Source organism: Myiozetetes cayanensis, unplaced genomic scaffold (assembly GCF_022539395.1).
Source record: "Myiozetetes cayanensis isolate MyiCay16 unplaced genomic scaffold, myiCay2020 scf9, whole genome shotgun sequence".
NCBI classification, from domain to species: domain Eukaryota; kingdom Metazoa; phylum Chordata; class Aves; order Passeriformes; family Tyrannidae; genus Myiozetetes; species Myiozetetes cayanensis.
The window spans coordinates 13,776,955-13,798,967 of record NW_026088185.1 but is presented as its reverse complement, the minus strand read 5'-3'; the positions used below and the strand labels follow the sequence as shown (position 1 = coordinate 13,798,967).

Genomic DNA, 22,013 nt, shown 5'->3' with positions numbered 1-22,013 from the left:
GTTCCTAACCTCCCTGGGTATGAACAGAGCTCAGCTGACATGCAGAAATAAGTGCTGAACTACTAAATAATAGCGTTTAGTTGTTAGGTAAAGACTTTTCACTAACACAGCAATCATTCATGACAACTTGGAAAAATTTTCATGTACTGTGAAATTTTTTAACAATTTATTTTAAACATTTGTTTGCTGCGATACTACCCGAATTTTGCAGTGGTAGATAAAGACAGCAGTGTTTAGTTGCTATACAAACAGAACAAAAAGCTCATTGCTACCCCAAAGATCTCACAACATATGTTATGTGAGAAATGAGTACATTGATATGTTACCAAGTCTGAATTTTGTTTTAAACTTACAGCAATGACTGGTGGGAATGCATCCCACAGTAGTTTACTTATAGGCAGAATCAGTTATGCTTTGAGTCATTTTTATAAGGTTCAAAATACAGAGAAATTAGAGCTATATCTCATAAAAATAAGATTCTTTGGTTATAAGCAATTGCCAGAGAGCATCTAAAGGAGTGAAGCTACAAGTGATTTGCTTAAAAATGGATTAAAAAATACGCAAATGGAATATTAAACATAACTACATTGTATAATATATACATTATACATTGTATCTCCAGTGTCCCGGTCTAGACAAGGAATGAATGCTGGGAGTGGAATGATGGCAAGTGGAATATGAGTCAGCAGTGCCCTGGTAGGCAGGAGGGCCAGCCATGTCCTGGGGGGGCATCAGGCAAAGCATCACCAGTCAGTCGAGGGGGAGGATTGTCCTGCTCCGCTCTGACCTGGGGCGGCCTCACCATGAATATTGTGGCAGTTTTGGGCACTGCAATACAAGAAAGATATTAAGCTTTTAGAGAGTGTCCAAAGGAGGGCAACGGAGATGGGGAAGGGCCTTGAGGGGAAGCCGGATGAGGAATGGCTGAGGTCACTTGGTCTGTTCAGCCTAGAGAAGAGGAGACGAATGGGAGACCTCACTGCAGTTACAACTTCCTCATGAGGGAAAGAGGAGGGGCAGGCACTGATCTCTTCTCTGTGGGGACCAGTGACAGGACCCGAGGAGATTTAGGTTGGACATTAGAAAGAGATTCTTTACCAAGAGGTAGTTGGGCACTGGAACAGGCTCCCCAGGGCAGTGGTCACAGCACCAAGCCTGCCAGAGTTCAAGAAGGGTTTGGATGATACTCTCAGGCACATGGTGTGACTCTCAGGGATGGTCCTGCGTGGTGCTAAGGGTTGGACTCAATGATTCTTGTGGGTCCCTTCCAACGCAGCATATTCCATGATCCTGTAATTCTGTGATAAAAGGTGACACTGGTTTCAAATTTGAGCAGTCAGATTCCAACAATGACAAATACAATAACTAAACCCTTTGAAATATTTTTCTTTGTATAGCCACTACCCTCACCTGAGCATATATCATTTTTACACAGATGCAACACATTTCTTGTAGGTCATTGTAAGGAAGGCAGCTCTTAGAGTCCTGGAGATCAGTATCATTTCCTGTTTAAAGTACACACCTGTGATGTTCTAATTTTTTTTCAGTTGATTCAGTTGAAATGATAACTTTCAGAACTTACCGTAATATTTAGCACCTTTTAAAGGGTGCAAATAGATAGGGAATGGTGATTGCAGTGATAATTACACTTGCCAGGAAGTGATGAATCATTTCATACTCTTATGCTGGTCTTATTTTAAAACTAAGAACTTGGCACTTATCCTTTTTTTTTTTACTTTGGCATATGGCCAAAAAGTTACAGCACTTTTTTCCAGACCAAGGGTTAAAACAGACTCACAGAAAAATGAGACTTTGCTTTAACTGCCAGAATATTAAGCTTTCCGCACTGGTATGGGGAAGAAACTTGGAACAAAGCACAAGAAAAAAAGTGCTGAACAAGAACTGTGCAGAATGTTAAGCTGTGGGATATGATGACAGATCTGCAGCAACCCAGTTGCACGTAAATGGACCTAAGAAGAGGAGATGGGGCAAGAAGACAAAGAGTCACATTTGGTTTTGCAATAAATGGATACTTCAGTGAAATAATTAGTATTGTGTCCATTATTCAAGCAGAATCTTGTAATGGTGGAATTTATTAGCATCACAGATTGAGGAAAGACTAACGAAAGTCTTACTAAAAGTTCCGTTAAAGTTCTCTCCTTAGTCTCCATCAAAAGTTCAGGGCTAGGCACTGAAACACCCTAAATACTTTCTAAAAGTTCAACCTTCATTTCTCCATTTTATCTGGGATTTAATTAACAACCATCAGTCATTCCTAAGCATAGTTTCTCATGTCCTGCATGGAGCTATGCTCTTCACTGAGGTAGACCAAGGAAACAGTGTTTATAATCTTTGATTTAGAATAGTTAAACTGAAGAAAAGAAGCATTTTCTATTTTATACGATTATTGTATTAATTTACAAGTAAAATCAGCAGTATCTTTTAAAGAAGAATAAGATATAAGAAATACTTTCCTCTCCATGCTTTTCCTGATAGCCTTTGAGCACTGAAGATCACATGAACACTGAGAGATGTCTGGTGAACATTTGGTTTAAACATTTTCACGCCCATGTTCAGCAATTGCCACTGAAAAGAAGGACTCTGAAAGGCTTGAAAGTAGCAGGTGGCATTGCTTGATTTTTCCATGCACTAGCCTAACAAGAGACTAGAAAGTTCAAGAATCTGCTCCTGACCCTGGCACAAAACACCCCCAAAACTACAATAAAGAACTTCTTTTAAAAGTGTCTGCTTGCAGTAGCAGTAAATGTTAAACAAAATGAGTACTGGCAGCCTGTACATTCACATATGAATTGCCCAAACATCTTGCATTTAAGTTCTGGGTTTGGTTTCCTTTTCTGTTTATCAGTGTTCTGCGTTTCATCACATTTATCAGACTTTGATTCCCAGGAAGAAGCACTACTAACAGTGCAGCCTAAGAGCCACACAAGCAGCCTGGAACCTAAACAGCCCAGACAATGCTGCCCAGGAAACTCTAAAATCTTTTTACATGCTGTACTGTAAATAATAATAATATGCTCTTTTACAGCAGCTTAATGATTGTACTTTTTTTTCCCCTAAAAAATTTCTTTCTGTGCTATTCTGCATGAACAACACCTATCTTAAATGTGTAGACTGCACTGCCCTGCTTTTGATGCCTTTTAAGTTTCCAATTTTTGTCTAAAGTATCAATTTCATGCCATAAATTTTTATTATTTTCCTGCTACTTATTATAGATCTAACATTATTTCAATTGGGAAAACTCACAGAAAAAAATCCCCAGCAAATATAAATAGTGCATTTTAAATTAATTATAGCTTTCCAAAACTTTGGATGAGTCCAGCCCCTCAGTACATGTTTAACAATGGCATGCAGTGATGGTACCACTAAAGATTACCCTTACATTTTGTTAGGTAAAAGAAAGCATCCAATAATTTCTTTATCCATGGTTTCTGAGGGCCATTTGGTGTTGGTGACTTGAATTGATATTGGTGTATCCAACCCTTGCATACCTAAATTCTCTAAAGCATTCCAGATCACCTAAGTAAGAATATGTGAAAGACTATCAGTCAGATTGGACAAGTATTTTGAAGGAAAAAATATCACTATTAGTAAGAGGACTTTTCAAAGATACATATATATGTTCAACACAGCTGTCTATAAAAAATATTAAGTATTTATTCCATTTTAGCAGCCAAAAGTATAGTTACATAAGAATCAGCAAAAAGGAGATCATAACTTTCTGTGATACATGAAGGCAGCATGCTTATCATGACATTTACGCCTACTCAGATGTTCATCTGGGAAAGTCATATTGACAGCTTAGTACTTGAAGCCATCATTGTTCACAGACACATACAATTAATAGCTAGACAATAATGAGATGTAAGTCTACGTGAGAATGCAGAGGGTGGAAGGTTGTGGTGCACCCACATATACACACGACAAAAACTCCCTATTGCAAGACTGTCTTTATAAGCAGATCAGGAAATCTCAGACTAAAACAGTATTTTTGTGAACCCTGTAGAGCTACTTTCCAAGTCTGGCCACTATCCAGAATCTTTCTTTGTAGGCTGGAAGGAAGAGCCTGAGGGGAGGTTTCAGAACTTACTCTCCCTGCAGATCATCATCTTTAACAAGATAACACTCCCTTGCAGGGTGGACCTGGGCAGGTCCCATTACAATAAATCACCTGAACAAACCAATAATCATTTGTCTGGGGTTTTTACTGAGTTCTCAGTTTAACTGATTGCATAACACATATGAAAAAGATGCATGAACTTCCCCACCTTGAAACAGTTTACAATCTGGTAAGAAATCTACAGAAATAAACATTTCTTATGGGCTGGAGATTTTAGCTTTTAATCAGTTGACTCTGGATTTGAGAGGCCTCAGAATTTAGTCCAGAAAAATGAGTTGTCATGCAGGCATATATCAGGGAAACACTGAATAATCCAAAACTGCAGAGATGAGCAGGAGTAGAGATGAAGAGAATTCAACATAATTTTCTCATCAAGTAATTTGGTTTGCTACACTTGAGATGAAAAAATAAAAGCAATTAAAAAACCAGCACAGAAATCAACCCTGACATTGCAAATACAGGAATTATCTAGAGTGTACAGCCCTCAGCTATAACCCTCTGTGGTCCCTTCCAGTCTCTCCCACACTGTGAAAACAAACTGCAGCAGATAAAACCCCACAACATTAACAAGAAAGTGGAACGATGAATGTAGAATAATTTTACCAGGTAACTGCAACTAAACATGAGTTCAGGATTTTGCAACCTTATCATTCTGTAACAAGTAGGACAAAAAATGATCAGTTTTGTAGTGGAGGGCAGCCTGGGCATATATTTCAGTATATTTTTTAGAAGGTGACTATTAAAAATCGTTAAGTGAAAAGCTTGCCTTTGGGTTTAACTTGAGTAAGAAGCATCAAGAGAAGTCTTGTGTATCACAACACTTCTTAATGCTAATGAGTGAATGTTGAGAGAAAAATTATTGGTATCATTAGGTCTGTTTTGCTAGAACAAACCCATTTTGCAAGGAGTCAAAAGAACTTGTAATCATGTCAGGATTTCACATTGTATTAAAGTTACTAAACACAGAAAGAATGTAGCATGCATCTTTAAGCAAAAATAGATGGGGATAATAACCCGTTTCATCAATATTGACACAATCTACCTTTAAAAAAATTGACGTCATCTACGTTTAAGACTAATTTTTCAAACATTAATAGGAAGAGAATAAAATGACACACTTAGAAAGACAAACAAGTGCATAACCTTGTAAGTAAGTGAATGGTTTCATGAAAGGAAAAAAAACACTCTCTTTCTCTGCTGCTTTCTCTTTGTGAGTCATGCTCTGGGAGTGGTACCAGAACGGCTTGTTGTCCTATTTCTATGGAAAAAATCCTTAAGCAAGTTCATTCTTGATGAAGTTAGCATGGTGCCAAAGCAAATGTAAAACACTGCATCTTTGATTCTGTGTTTTCTATTGTTCCGATTGCGCTGGGGGAGGGCAGAAATCTCGTGGTTTTAACGGTGCTTCAGCACTGGAGTTGCTGTGAACAGCACTGGGGTAACATTTGCTTGTGGTTTTCAGCTTCACTGAGGGAAAATCTTTTTGATACAATTTAGGGATTTTGTTTCTCAATACACCAGTTTCAGCAGTGAATTAATACTTGCACCCCAGCTGTGACAGTTCATTCCCACTCCGTGCCACATCCGTTATCCATTTAACTGGCCAAGAAGCCAGATCCTTGAAATTATCTGGATTCCTACAAACAACCCGGATTAAAGGTAACTCTTGTTTCCAAAAAAGACTGGGGAAGTGAGAAGAAAGTAGCTTGACTACTGAAGCAAGCAGGTGTCACTAAATCCAAAGCTGTGAACTGCAGTTGACACAGATAAGTGGGATAACTTCTAGTGATAATTTTTCCCACAGTATAAATGTGACCTTTTTAAGCTTACTAAATCTGTTAGGAAAGAGTTAAAATGAACAGGAAAAAAGCTACCTTCCATTGAAGTACAAAGGCCTGAATAGAAGTGTTATAATTGTATAATTGCATCACTACAATTGGTAATATATTGTTTCTCAGATAACGCCTTTGCTCATTTTCACTTCCACAATTCATTTACAAGGATAAGGTAATCTGGGTAGCTGCAATCACCTACATAGGCATTAAATTTTTTTTAAATTTTTAATTAAATTAAAAATTAAAAATGGTGGCCCACATTTGCTTCTTAGCAGTCTACTTTTGGTAAAGTGATAGTTTACTAAGTAAAACATCTCTTTTACATGTGTAAATGCTGAGCTTAATCCTTTACACATGAAGAAATGGCAGCTTCTAGACTCTCGATGTTAGGCTTTCAGTGTTAATTATGAAGAGAAGCATAGGGAAATTGAAATATTTGTGATGGGAAGAGACATTTTGTAACAGGATAATAAGAGAGTTCTTTCAATGGAGAAGGCTGGATTTAATCATGAAGGGAAGCAACAAAGGCTTTTGTGCTTCTAACACTTTCCTCTGAGGCAACTCAACAGAAAAAACAAAACTTCTGACTTTTTCTGAATGCTTTTAGAACTGCTGAATGTATACTGAGAAGCCTCAGCTACCCATAAAAACGCAAGTATAACGTTTAAGACTTCATCACTTAATTTGGTGGATATTTCTACTATTATACCAAGTACTATACCAATCTTGTGCCTGTCATGCTAACTGAATGCTGCACTAGAAAGGAATGCAATGTAATTATTTGTTTTGAGTGGGGGTGGTATTAGATAAAATTGCCACGTCCTATCTATCTCTCCCTTTTCCCTGTTCCCATTCCCCAAAATCCTACAAAAAACCTGCCAAAATAACATTTTAGATGATGCTGTGCAACTGTTTCTTTCAAGTGCTAACTTCCCTCATCTGCAGTCAAAGCTTCACAGTTGCAGTAAACATGGTGAGATCTGTTTGAGATAATCATAATACAACTTACAATCTGCTGATTTTATTGTTAAAAATAAATTTAATGACAAACTGGGATACAATTGAATGCATGTAAGCTGAGGAGCCCATCCTTAATTTGTCTATCTGCAAAAACATAGCTCATTAGTGAGAGTGGCAAAAATCCAAAATCAGAGCAATAAATAGCAAATTTGGTGCAATCTGTTTCTGTGTTACTACTATAGTGGCAGCCAAGTGATAGACAAAGGGAGGTAAACATGTGTCTTTCCTTTGGGAAAAGGAAAAAAAAAGGAGGGGGGAGGGGGAAGAGAAGCTTCAGGGAATCATTCTTGTCCTATAAGGTGATTTGTTCACTCAGCAATTAAGAACATAAGAATCATATCCAGTAACAACTAACTCAGAATTATAACATACTTGACATAGCCCAGGGTTCATAAAAAGGAATGACCAATAAACCTTAGCCAAATTCCACTGCTTCCATGAAATACTTTGCTCTTTTGTCACAATAAAGTAAATCTGTTCTGAGGTCTCATTTATTGTGTTGTAATTCAATAGCGTCCAATTATACTGGTATAACTGAGACCAGAACCAAGCTAATTTTATTAGATTATGGACTTGATTGAGAAGTCACAGGCTGAAATTCCATGTTTTATGCTCTATAGGCACAACATCAACTGTATTATCTTAATTTATCCTCAAAAACTATACATATCTTATATTTTCTTCATTCAAAAACCCCAAACCTCTTTCACATTGTTCATTTTCAGAAAAGTCTGTAGAAAAATACGCCTTGTACCTGAAGGAACGAACTGATTCTTGGATCTTAAAGTTTTCTTACATCTCTGAACTGCAGTCTTGTAAAGCTGCAATACTCTCTGATTTTTCAGGCTGAACCACAAAGCCCCAGTACAGCCAGGAAATGGAGTGCCTTTTAACATTATTAGATCCTAATGGACTGAATAAAAGCAAATGACTGAGCAAGTAAAATCCATAGCTGGGCTGTGAAGTACTTCTTGCTGAGATACAGAACTGCATTATGCGGCAGCCCTTTTGTGAAAATCATCAACTAATTTTCAGAAGTGAAGCATCATATGGAGATTTTTGTACTCGTGCCCATGTAGAAAGCTGGAATTGATCCCATGCATGTGGTACTCTGCCAACTTCAGTAAGGCATGGGTGCCAGCTAAAGACAGATTTAAAATAACTTGTACAATGTAGAAAAATTTCAGTTCCGTGCCAAGAGGATCATCGTAATGAGAATCATTGTCAAATGATAAGAATGCATTTTAGTGTGAGAAATCACATCTGTTGTCACTTTACATTGCTGTTATAGAGCTTTACAGGGTATTTTTTGAGTCTATTTCAATTCAGAGTCACCATATGTAAAACTGCAATCCTGTTTTTCATTACTGGGAATAAAAAGAATACAGTTAACCTCTAAAACTTCTATGAATTCTACCTTTTCCTCAAGATTCTTCCCCTTGAAATCTTCCTCTACTGAAGCTGATGTCTTATAGGATAAAGTTTCATTCTATTCCCTTGGTCACTGAAATTAAGAATGCATTTGAGATTACATTTGACATATAAAGGTTGGAAAGTATTCAAAAATCAAATTCTATTAATAACCATGTTTCTCTAAGTAGTAATATGATTCAAGGATTCTGCAACTTCTGTGTCCTCCTCTCCCAAACCAAGATGATTTTAGCACTGAACTGATGATGAAAATGTTCTGAACTTTCAAACTGAAAAGTCTTGGGTAAAACTCATAGGAACTTATGTACTTGCATTAACTCATTAATAACTCTACATTTTGCTTCCATACTTCTAGGCGAACATAAGGACATTTTAAAATTACACACAATGGCATTTTGGATACAGCCCTTTGTCTTACAGAAAAGAGGATGAACAAAGTACTAGAAGGCTAAACATACCCTCATAATAAAACAAGGTTACTCTTCCTAGTATTCAGAATTTATCTGGTCAAAGCTGACTGTAAGTCAAGAGAGAAAAATAGATGACAATGGTGGCTCCATATGGCTTATGTCCACCTGAACCAACTATTTTTTCCAGGAATTGGTAATATTAAAATCTTACATCAGTTTGTTACAACTAAAGGATCAAATCAAAGTAAGATTTTCTATAAGAATTCTAATCCCATGTTTATATCTCCTTTTATGTTATTTGAGTGCACACATTGACATAGTTGTATTAAATCTATCACAATTTAGTTTTCTAAAAGGCTTTAAGTGTTTGAATGAAAACTTTGGTTTTGGCACTAACAATGATAGGAGCAACTCAGAAAGTTTGGATTGAGCTATAAACTCTCGTAAGCCCTTATAATCTTCTGGGATGCTCAATATCCTGTGTTTACCTTGCATCTAGCTCTAAAACAGACTTGCAGCTGGTTTACATTCACATTTAAGACTTTTTGTCCCTGTCTGCTATGCAGGCAAACCATTTTTCTCCTAGCTAATGTTCAGTTTCCTACAGCATAGGAACCATATTCAGTACATTAGTGGTGAAGGAAAAGGAAAAGTTTTGATATATTAAACCAGAATTAAGAATCATACAGCCTAGGCCATAAGCGTTCATGAGCTGTTCATTTGGCATTCCTGGAAATGCAATTTCTCTTTCACAGGATAGAAATATAGTAACAATCTCTTATTTCTTATCAAAAAGTTTCTAAGTATGCGTCATACTTTTTTTAATTACAAAGCCAGGAAAATGAATAATTATATAGGTTCATAAGTGTATTGAATCAAAATGTTTTAACTCTTTCATGCCTAGTTACTTCTACACATTACATATTTAAACATTTCCGGAACAGTAGCATTTTCTAGTGATCAAGTAGAGAGAGAATCCCTTTTTGATGTGTGGTTCACAAAAAGCAGAAAATGACTAATGGAACTACTCAAGATAATAACTAAAAATAAAATTAAATATTTCTCTCTTGGAAACAAAGCTTCCTTACAGTTATCACTAAACTATTTACATGTGTATGTTATTACCATTCTTCATTTTGACATGTCTTTGACAAATATTTTTTAATATTTCTAGAGAAACAAGCAATATTAAATCAATCTGCTTAGAAAGGAACTTCAAAGTCAAAAGGCCCAAATAAGCCAAATTTTCTCTTTACCACATTTTAAATTCAGAACAAAGTTCACATCAACCAGAAAACATCCAGTAGAGATTTATTTTGAAGAGCATAAATTCTTTTCACTTCTTTAACATATACTCCCACCACTCCAATACTTTCTATCATCTAATGATTGCAGTTTTCCTTCCATAAGTAAGTGTACTGTTTCACTCAATAAATCAAGACAGACAGTTTTGAAGAGTCTTCATAATGGAAACATCAAGAAAAAACATTATTATATTGCACTTCCAGTACAATATAATAATTGGCCACTGTTAAAAGCATAAAATATATGCATCACATTAAGAGAAGGAGACATAAATTTAAAATACTCAAGGTAAATTAATTTGAAGTCTCATTTGTCCTAATTATTTAGAATGAAGACCTATAATGTCTGTTCAAGAGAGATGTCGTACTAAAATGACAAACGCTGAGGGTGGGTAGGGAGGGGAACTCCAGTCTAGAGGCTTTCCTTTTACCTCTAGTCCTGGAGAGGGAAGGTGCTCCCCCCTCCTCCCCCCACCCTGAGGCATCCCATGGCCCCTGCAGAGACCACAGGACACGGCAGCAGCAGACAGGGAGAGCAGAGAGAGCTTATTGTTCTGGGTAACGACTTAAATAGCTCTTGGGGGGATTACAAGACAACCAGTGGGGGTTCAGGAGGTCTTACAAACAGTCAACGACAATAAGGGGTTAACAACCAATAGATGAGCTCTCAGTTATCTCTCAGACATTCCAAAGGTATAGGTAAGACTAAAGGAACCTTGGGAAGAAGAAAGGTTTACACAAAGAGTTACGAAGCCATTTTGGAAGCATGTTCACTTTAAACAACATTAAAACTTCTGCATCCTTTTACATACCAAAAGCATACTGCAACACTAAAAGAGGGTTTCTCTGTCACAGCAGTATATGGCAGGGAGAAGGCTACCTCCATCTTACTGCCATGACTGTTATAGGATTATCTCATAAATCTGTTTTGTAAACTAACTGACATTACAGCTGGTGAAGGCGTCTTGGTAGCCACTGAAACATAAAACCTTCTCTGATACTTTAGCAGTTTCTTGTGAGAGAGAAACATCTAATTTTCAATTACCTATGAAATCCAATGTCTTTCTAGTTAAGTTGAAAATAAGTTAATCAGAGTTGGTCAGTCATTTCTGAATTGAACTTCTCCAATGAAATTTTTTGAGAGAAAATTTCAGATTTCATGCACAGCTTACTTTGCTTATGAAATTATATTGATTTTGGAGATTTCCTGACTATAGGCAATTAATTCTCTGGGTTGCTCAAAGCTGTGCTCCCAGGTCATCTTTGGTAGTCCAGGGACTAGGACAACTGGTTCTCAAATAACCAGGTGGCTGGCACCTCACTTTAAGGTACTGGAAGCAGAAAAATTCAGAAAGAGGTATTTATTCAAAAATTTTAAAAGACATTTCAGAATACTCATTTTTCTGAGTATTTAATCTTGGGGGCCTTTTTCAAGGTTTTTTTTTAATGTATTTAATTTTCTTCAGAGGAGGAATTCTGTATTCCAGCCCACCCTAATGGAAATTAGTGCCAATGACGTAATGCTTTTCGCAGTGCAGTTGCCTGTGCATCAGAAAATAATACATTGATGATAAAAAGGGACTGTCCAAAAGAGACAACAATTTGCAGCTCCAGCTGAACCTGGTATGTTTGTTGTCTCTGCCAGACATGTATTTCAGTTATCTCAAGTGAATATATTTGAGGTTAGGAAATACAGTGATATTAATAAAAATCTTCCACCGAGGGGAAAAGAAAATCAAACCTTCATCAAGCCTTTAGTGAAAAGGGAAAAGAAAGCTACTGAATTAGACTAAGTGGTGTTCGACATTTTTATTTTATTACAAAATAAAAACAAAACAAAAGAAGAAAATAAACTATTTAAAACAAACAGTAAATAAAAATATGAAACATATAACTGCAGGTAAGCATAATGTTAGCCTTTAATTCTTCAATAAATTCTGCAGACAACACAGAAGAAAAAGAAAAACAAATTTGTTCAATTTCAAATTTTCCAGGCAGAAGAATAGTTCAGTATTGTAGAACTAAAGAAAGAAGTAAGTTCTACCCAGTAGTGTGTTTCTAAGTGTCTTTCTGGCATAAATTACACTAAGAGTGAATGATTCAAATGTAACTGCCTCCGAACACTATTTATCAGAGAAATTCACAACAATTAAATGTCTGTATAATATTTATGGAGGGTACTTGTTTTCCTGGGGACGCCAAAAGTCTGGAGAATGGTTGGGTCAAACAAACTGCAGCCAATGTCAAACAATAGATAATGGAGTATAAGCACTTGCATAGACAAACATCTTCCTTTAGATCGCTCCCTGTTAAATAACACTGCTTCAAATAATATCTACATTATGCTCGGAAGGTTGAACTGCTGGAATTCAACAGTCTCTAATTCAGAAAAACCCACTAAATAAATAGCAACAAAGTCAGACAAAAATGCTAAATTATAATCATTACAAACATTTACTTATGCCATCGTGCAGCAGCCACGAGATCAGTGAGGAAGACAAGAAAAAGCACATTTCTTTTTTTTCTTTTCTTTCTTCATCTTTTTAAACATTGGAGGGATATTTGTAGAACTACTAATTCTGGAAAAAGCAAAGCTTTAACATACATCTCATTTTAGTGTTCTCCAGCAAGGTATAGTAGTTTCTCTGTAAGGTCTAAAATCAAATCTGTTTGCCTAAATTATCAATCAGACAAGCAATTTAGGAATACTATTTTTTCATTTTATGACGCTGACTCAGATGAACATTACTTCCAATATTCATTCAAAAGATCCCATAGAAAATCTCATTACAGTCCAGCTTCGTTTACAGACCACAACAACACAATGGCAGCTCATGAGTACTCATTCTCAGGGCATTCACATCAAGAAGAATAACTATTTTAATAAAGCACTTTTCACCATTTTTCTGTTTTGCAGACACCCAAAGTATTGCCAGTGGTGGCAAAGAGCTTTATAGAGCTCAGGCAAACAATAGGCCTGGGGGATTAGATTACAGTTCAGTAACTGCTAGTTATAGATTACCTAGCAGCGCTTCACTGATCCTGCTGAGGTGCAAATACATGATTACAATGGTCTTGAATTAGCCAAAGTACACCACACAGATGTTTAGACTGGCCTTCTTTCAGGCCAGCTTTCTGCAGGCTACAGAAGCACCGTAAAGCTGGAGTGGCATGGGCAGTACTTGATCTTCATAAAACCTGCTATTTCAAAGTTAACACTTCAGAAATACTGGAACAAAATTGAACACTCCAAAGTTCTTACTGGATCAACATTTTCTGTCATGTTTTGATACAATGCTAGGTGCCCTAATGTTGGATTTACACGATCACGGACTTAAAACACGACAGATTCAAGACTACGGTTGTTTTATTAGGGAGCTGCTGAAGCAGGAGCATCTCCTTTCACTTCAGGTAGTCCCATCCTCAGACAACTTCCTGCATTTTAAGGATGTAACTAGGTATGAAAACACAGAAAGAATCCAACCTAGGAATCAATGAAGTTTAAATTTATAGTAGGGGTGAGAAAAAAACTTATTGCTGGTTTTTTCCACAGAAGAAATCCCTGGATGGCATCAAAACCAGTCATACTAAAACAGCTAAGAGCGAGCATGGAGACAGCAATGAGAATTTGGAGGCACGAATGAGTCATGGGGAACAACTTAATCCATGATGGCTACGAAAAGGTCATCTTTTAAGGACCCTGCATCCAACAAACTCCCTCCGCTCACAGAAAACCACTTTGGAAATCACTTTTCTAGCAGAATCCACAGGAATAAACGCAACATCATTTTAACAGTATTTGCCTTCACTCATGAAATTACGTATGCTGGCAAACAGTCAGAATCCCACAGAGGAGCAAGTCACATACTTCTCTAAGATCACTACTCCTTGCATATATATGTTCAGGAAATGTGTGTCTATGGCCTGAGCCACAGGCTATGCTGTAACCAGCAGCAGCCTTTAACAGAAACTGAATGTAGTTCTTTACAAGCCTAAGCAGTTTTCTAAAAGAGAGGTCTGGGAGAAGGTTGGCTTCTTCAGTCTGCAACACTGCCTGACTAATTGCAAAGCTTTATGGACTGTGAAAACTGAGTCATCTCATTGTCAGCTATAACTTTATAACTGATGTACTCAATTTCTGTTTAGCTTCCCTTAACCACAGCAGAGTGTAGTTTTCTCTCCTTTTAGTCACAACTGCTCAGTTTTTCCCACCTCCCTGACAAAATTAAAGGATAGACTTTGTAGTAAGTTCTGATTGCCTCTATAGCTCCTCTTTACAAGGCCTTGTTTAAGAAGTTCCATAAATTTCATTGATGACTTCAAGTACATCATGAAATTGTACGGAAAGGCAGTAAAGGAAAAACAAAAATGCTACCAAATACCTGCTGTCACCAGAGAGTGAGTAAAGTACTCCATCACTCAGCAGTTTGTGCGTCAAGCCTAGCCCATTTGGTCCTTGGTGGGTTGATGGGTTGGTTAATTTTCCTTACTTTTGGAAGGCTCTGGATGCCTTGGGAGGCAGGGGCATTGACAAAAACAAAACTTACAGATTAGATACAACAATAGAGAAGGAGTGTAGGACTCACTTCCATAGTAGATCTCAAACCTTTTTTGCAGTCCTAGGGGTGAAATATTCTCCAGTAAATGGCAGCAGAAATAATTGCAATGGTTTTGTTCTAGCCCTTCTCCAGAGATGATACCAAGAGTAAACCAGATCTGATGGCAAACACAAACAAAATGGAACAGCACTAAATGGGTTCACTCCTAAACGATTATTTTGACATCTTACAGGAAAACTGTCAGATACAATTTTGATAAACTTGAGGTTATGTTTCCCTTTCAGAACCATGAAATGAATGCCTATTTTTATTCCAACTTCCACTGGTAACTACGTAATTTCAGTATTTAGGCATTTGCATTTTTCTAACTCTATATAATTAACAAGAGAAAAGGCTTTTTTTCTCCTATCCAGGTATTTTGACTTCACTCTATTGTGGAGGTGGAGTAGAATCTGGGAGCTATATGGGGGAGGGCAGTATGAATTCTGAGTTTTTGACCAGTAGCTCTCAGGAATTGTGGCAGGCTTCGACATGCAACAGCTAAATTGGAGAATGAAGTTTTTGAAAGAAACGTTTATAATAACTTGCCAGTCTGCAGGGCAAACAAGGGCCCCTGTACAAGGACCTGGCAGGAGTTCAAAATAGGAGGAAAATAATTATTTGTGTAGTCAATTATATACAATCTCTTTCTAGGCAGAGATCTGAATAGAACATTTATAAAGTAAATAGTCACAGTAAGCATCTTTTAGGACATCTGAAAAGTGTTGGATGTAGCATAAGTAGAGTCAGAAGTCTAAGATAAACAAAAATACAGAAGTTTGAGACATCATTTAATTAATTGCAGTTTAGTAGTCAGATTCATAAAATGTTATCTTTAATCTCTTTTGCATTGCACTCAGATACAATACTTAACTCAATTGGACACATATATCAGGGGTGTATGTACATGTTCATTTAAAGATCTAGTAGGGAATTTCAGTATTTTATTGTATTATTTGGGGACTATCAGACCTGTAAAGACATGCTGCTACTGTTCTTACTGATATCACAGGCAAATTATGGTTTACAATTTTTCTTAAATTTACAATCATTTCTAGTAGAGCTTTCTATGAGTACAGTAATTCACCTATTTGGTGAATTAAAAAGTAAAAATTGTAAAAAAGTAAATTGTAGAATTAGGATTTACTCTAATCCATAAACAGCACTGGAACATGCCAGAAATTGCAGAAAAGGAATTAGTATGAACATGAAAATTAATTCTATACCTCCAGCACAGGATAATACCTTTCTAACTAGCCAAATATGTCAGTATAATTTCTAATATGACTCGTTAAAGAGTTCTCTAAATTGCTAAGTAGCTAAAATATCTAGATTTCTGGAAATTTCTAAATTTATCGTATCATACATTTAATTAAATACATATTTATAAGCTACAAAGTTATGATTATAAATTGTTTACCTGACTACTCAGGTGCAGAAACAGACTTTGGTTTCAGAATCAAAAAAAGCTGTTCACAATTCATAATTAAACTATTCTTACTGTAATCATAGCACCAATAAGATACATATCAATCAACAGGTACATCATTATATAATTTCTTCAATTTTCTGTTCAGAGCATTTCTGAAATCAACTTTAGTTTTACTAAAAGTCCCCTTAGAAATATTTGTCATTTGGATTACTTTTAAGAGTTTATGATTTTTCTTTAAAGAAAAGTTTTTACATTTAAAAAAAGTAAAAATAGGCAAAATTACAAGAACTACTTGAACCCACTTGTTCCCGATGTACCTATCAGTAAGTGACAATCTGTCTTGCTATTTTTTATCATAGTTATCTACCTGTAATTCTACCTCTTCTCTTTTCATTTGTTCAGAACTCACAAATTTATAAATCTTTATATCATAACATGTTAAGTTTTGCTAATGATAATCTCTTTAGTTAAGCTTTAATAAACTATCAGTTTAGGCAAATAGAGCATAGAAAAAAGGGCAATAAGCAAACACAAACATCGAATATCATATAAAATAAAATGTGAACAAGAAACCTAGAAAAACAAAGGAAAGTCCTCCTTGCCATGTCTGGTTCTGGACACTGTTCTATAGCTCTTCCACCAGTATCCACAGACCTAGAGAAAAAATAACTGGGTGTTCTGGTCCCTTTTGACCCAACAGGCTGCTAATCTGGATTCTATTTGATGCCTTTAAAAGAATTCTGTCTTCTGATAATTCAGCAGTGAGGAGGAAGCCATTTCTCTACTCTCCTTGACATCAAGCCAAATTTCCTCAAATCAATGACTAATGCCCCTTTTGTCTCTATAAATGTGTATGCACGCAATTTGTCACTGCAGCATTGCAGGATCAACAAACTGCGTCTGCAAATACATCCCTTTTAGTGTCTAAAAGTTTAGACTCTCCTTTCTGCAGCAGTTGGGGGTTATTATGTTGGATGTGGCAGCAAAGAAAGGGAAGAATGTAAGGAAAGAAGCTTATGCTTTTCTTCAAATCCCTTTTGCCATCCAAATTAGCACAAATTAGTTTTAATCAGTGATAGCAATAACACATATTCTCTTTAAATCAGTAAAAAATTCATAAACTAGCCTATACTAACCACATGTGAACTCCAATTTCCCAGACTCTTGGGACTTTGGATTTTGAATTTTCCCTTTCAGAGATTTTCTGGCTTCTTAGAGACAATTCTAGCACTTATGCTTATTTATGAAAACCAGTTTCTCACTAATGACCTCAAACTTCAGAAATGTGACCCACCCCTAGTATTGTGTTTGACAATGAGAGGGGTACAAGAAGCTACTTGTAAAGAGAATGTCAACTTGCAAAATAAAGTAGGATGGCAGGGGGATATCTGACAGTTCTGTGTTAATACTGAGTGAAGTGGCAGATAGACAACATATATCACACACAGACACTTTCACGCAAGGAAGAACACAGAGTTAAGTCAAGTCTACCTGCAGATGAAGGAGAATACCAAACCCTGAAAGGTCAGTAAGCATAAAGAGCTCTGCTTCACGTCTGGTTCTCGGCATTCTGAACCAAAATTCTTTAAAGAACTGCTTCTCTTTCTGAGCTCCCTACCAAGCTCTATCAGCACGTGAAGACAAACTCTCCTAGGCAGCAAATCTTTTGGTCCTCTTGACACCAAAATACATTTAAGCTGGAGATTTAGTTACTGTCCATAGTAAGATTCCATCCAATAGAGAATGAAAGGTTGAGGGAGAAAAGGTGTAACCAGTGGCGTTAAATGGCCTGAGAAGGAGCCCGTTGGCTGGGCAGTGACAAGATGTCTTCTGAAGTGGATGGTGTTCAACACCCCCTTTCAGTCAGGCAGCTGGAATTCCTGCAGTAGCTTGAATGGCTTTTGTTCTTACTCCTCTGCATAACAAAGAACTATAAAAGCCACAGTATTATGTAAGTTATTTAACAGTCCCTCTTTATTTGTTTTTTCTTTCTCCATGAAGTACAAAACACTAGAAGCTTGCGGTCTGTATACTGACAATATTTAATTCAAAGACCAGAAGCTACAGTCAAGACAGAAACATACACGACCCATTTCCACAACTAAGTCTTGTTTCAGTGAGCTTGTGTTTTACCCACTCAGGTATCAATAAAATCAGCACCAGTGCTAGGGATCAAGTTATGAAATTCAAATTAATATCTTCTCTGACAGATAATGTCCTTGGTTGCAGCACTGCTGCAATTGCAATATAAAGAAAATAGAGTTGGATTTTTACTTGCCATACAGAAGACAGACTTTGGCTGTAGGGCTGCATACAATAAAAGTTAGGTATCATTTTAATTTTATTCAAAACATCCTAGCCTATATTGCAGCACTTAGGTGAGCAAAGTCTGTGCAAGCCTATGGAGTAGAAAATCTATAAAAAAATCCCTTTCATTCAAGCATCCACAATACCCAGATTTTTTTATAAGGCATTCAAATAAGGATTTTCATTTAGCTTTAAGTGTATTCAACTCATGTATCTTATAGAACAGTCTCTATTTCGCAAAAATGAATGAAAAAAAAATGAACCAATAACAATAACCTCAAGACATTTGAGGCTAAATGTATATGGAATTCTGCTGCCAAGTCCATAATTAAAAGTCTATTATGTGAAAAGCTGAAATGCTAAGAGAAAATAAAAGCTGATTTTAAGTCAGGGCTATACAGCTTCTATCCAGATAGCTACCTCCATGAAATCCAATGTTCTTTCAGAAATAATGACCCACTTGCAAAAAGGTAATCAGTACTCTTGACTGGCAAAATATAGTAGAACTGTGTTGAAATCACATGAAAATTATGTAGATCTCTGTACTCTATCAGCAAGAACAGATTCAGTTTCGTAATTCAAACCATAAAGTCTTGACTTCAGTGTAGATATACTGCTGCACACTACTTTAAAGACCCCATACTTTGCCATCATACATACTCAGTTTCACTAACAGTTCCTATCCCTAAGACGAAACAATTCTCCTGACTGACAATTTATAAAAGAATTCTTCCCAAGCCTGATTAACTGTGGCAGTCCCACTTATCTGTCCCTCTCTTTTACCACATATAAACATGCTTCTACTTTGATATCTGTGCCTCAGCAAAATGCATCCTTTTCCTTAATGATTGATGCTTACACTACAAAGTGAGCTCTAAAAAATTAAACTCTTGAAATTTCCCCATATAAAATTTGTAATATTGACTAGACAGTGATTTCCAATTGACTAGAGAATAAAAACAATCAGCTGAGTATGTATCTAATATACCTAATATAACCTGGGTTTTTTTTCAGAATACAAGTATTTTAGCACTATCTTGTCACAACAGTCATAAGGTTGGCACTAACCTCTGAAAGATGCATGGTTTTCAAACATTTAAGCTCCATTTGATTTTGATACACCACAAACTCCGAATACTGTTTTAACTACTCCTAACGCATGAACCTTATTACCTGAAGCTCTTGTGCTGAGTGTCATCAACGTTTAGTTATTTACATTATAGTTTAGTTATTACATTAGTTTAACGGTACCATCTCAGAGGCAGCTGAAACGAAATGTTTCAACCCAAGGTAACAGAGAACTTGTAGAACCAAAAAACGCAGTAGCTCAGACCCTCTGGAAATCTGCACAAACTGATGGAGGTCTCCAGCAGGGGAAACTCAGAGGCAAAATGTGTGGCATCAGCAAATGAGCAAAATATTTGCTCTGTTCTGTGCATTTTGGGGTTTCTAGAAGAAAAACTGTTACCAAAGTGTAAGAAAATATTCAAAAGCATATCACAGAGAAGATCTGATAAACCCCTGGCCATAGCTGAAAAGTGACTTTCCAATGAAGCAAACCAATTTCTCTTGAAAGAAAGGAGATGGTGGAAACCCCCTTCCCCACAGCCAGTTTGAGTTTCTACCCAATGCACAGGGGAAATGGGCAGTGCCATAGCCAATGCATCATAATCCTCAGCACTGTAAATAACCTGTTTACCTTCAGCAGCTGAGGCATATATAGCATCTGTGGAATACCTTTAGAAACCCAGTATTTCAAGTCTCTCCAGCAAAAACAAGAGTGCCATTTCCTTGCTTCCAAAGCAACAAATGTAACATGCATTTATTTGTAACATCCTAACATCAGCTTTCAGAGCAAAAACCAGGCAAATACTTAAGAGAAGGTGTTGAAGTTTGAGGGATTTAGGACACACTAGTTTGATAGAGTTTCTCTCCAACAGGCTGCAGATGTTTATTTACCGATCCAAAAGTTTACAGTGAAAATTGCATTTGAGAGGAGTGGATTAGACGCAGCAGGTGCATAAGTGGTCCCTTCAAATAGTCCTTCAATCAGTTTCTAGCATTATTGCACATCAAAGTAATTGACAAAAAAACAGAGACACAGCAACCTACTAAGCTAACCACCTTTTAATATGAGATTTCTTTACTAGCACATTCAAAAGGCAAAGTACCAATACTTCCTATAGAATTGCAGTAATTTACTTACCTGTATACACCGACAGAAATGATGAAACAGCTCCAGAAATGCTGATTCTGAAGATAACATTTACAAAATCATATCAGAGCTATGGAAGTGAAAAGGACTTACCTGCATTTTAATTTGGATAATGACAATAACTAGTTATACATCTTTTGAATGAAGTGGCTGAACCTTATACAATCTGACATTAATTCTAAGTACCATCATAAATGAGAGTGATGTACTGTATTACGAGAGCAAATAGTATTCACAGCTTTAAAAAAGGTCTCTCATTTGCTAATTAGTCATTTTAACAAACAGAAGAAAACTATCTTTCCCAAGGAATAGAACAAAAGCCAGGGAGAGAAGCTACTCACATTCCTTTGAGCCGTTGCCACATTTTCTCTGCATGTCCTCCTATTTGATACTTTGCAGAGGCGCTTTCCAGTTCCCGAGTTGTTTCAGTCGCTCGAGCCCCCATCGTTATTGTCCTACAGCGATACAGTTACAGTCAGGCTCAGCAGCAAGTAAAAGCAGTCTTTAGTCCACTACAAATTTCAGAAGATCCACGCATGTTAGACAGTAGCTGCTGTCATATCAAAACACATCAGAATTACAACAGCGGAGGGACGATCCTGCCTGAATCGCTATTCACTTTGACAGACAAATCCACTCTTCCCCCCCAAGCACAGAGCAAGTACACACAGCTCCTCTGACCTCACGAGTCTAATCCATACGGGTGAGCCAGCTACTATACTACTGGCTGCTCAAGCTCCTTTCTCATGCACTTTTTCTGCTGTAGGAATACACACAGAAGCACAAAAGATTCCTTAAAACGGACTATAATTCATTGCCATGCAGGATAAATGTGAATGGCTTTAACAATCCAGAAGAAAAGAAAGGCTGGTTTGTGCTCTGCAGGTTGGAGAAACAGGCTGCAATAGGAAAGCAGATGGTAGAAGCCAGTATCAGCCACATCACCCTACAAAAAGAGTATATGTTCGAATGCCAGAGCTTTCCTCTCTTTAGTTGATGCTGAATTGTTTCTTAGTGAATAAATATCTACCAGCCTCTCAAAAAAAATATGACTATACAAATGCTCAGTCTGCAGCAAAGACATATAAATCCCTGCAGAAGAGAAATCAGAGAGCGCTACAGGTTATTGAAGGAATATGCTGTAATGATGACTGTTCACCTTCTCCTAGCAACTCCACACAGTAGGTAACTGTCAATTTAACTGGTGGAAAATGCAGCAGCTGCAACATAGCCCGCTCTGTGAATCTTCTGGGACAGTAGCATGTGTGTCAAAATCTGATGCTGAACTCTGTGTGTCTGCCAGCAGGAAAACAATTCAGTGCA

General features: G+C 36.9%; 1 protein-coding gene across 7 annotated transcripts in view; it reads right to left on the bottom strand.

Annotated features, from left to right (window-relative positions):
* PDE1A (phosphodiesterase 1A) overlaps positions 1-21,949 on the bottom strand; it is a 152,876-nt gene extending 130,927 nt beyond the window's left edge. For 4 of the 7 annotated variants that reach the window (XM_050339530.1, XM_050339532.1, XM_050339531.1 and 1 more), the window contains exon 1: positions 21,032-21,145. In XM_050339530.1, the coding sequence (XP_050195487.1) occupies positions 21,032-21,135 (104 nt within the window). In that variant the 5' untranslated portion in view covers positions 21,136-21,145. The other 3 variants (XM_050339535.1, XM_050339534.1, XM_050339533.1) reach the window with 3 other exon arrangements.
* Positions 21,950-22,013: the final 64 nt, after the last annotated feature.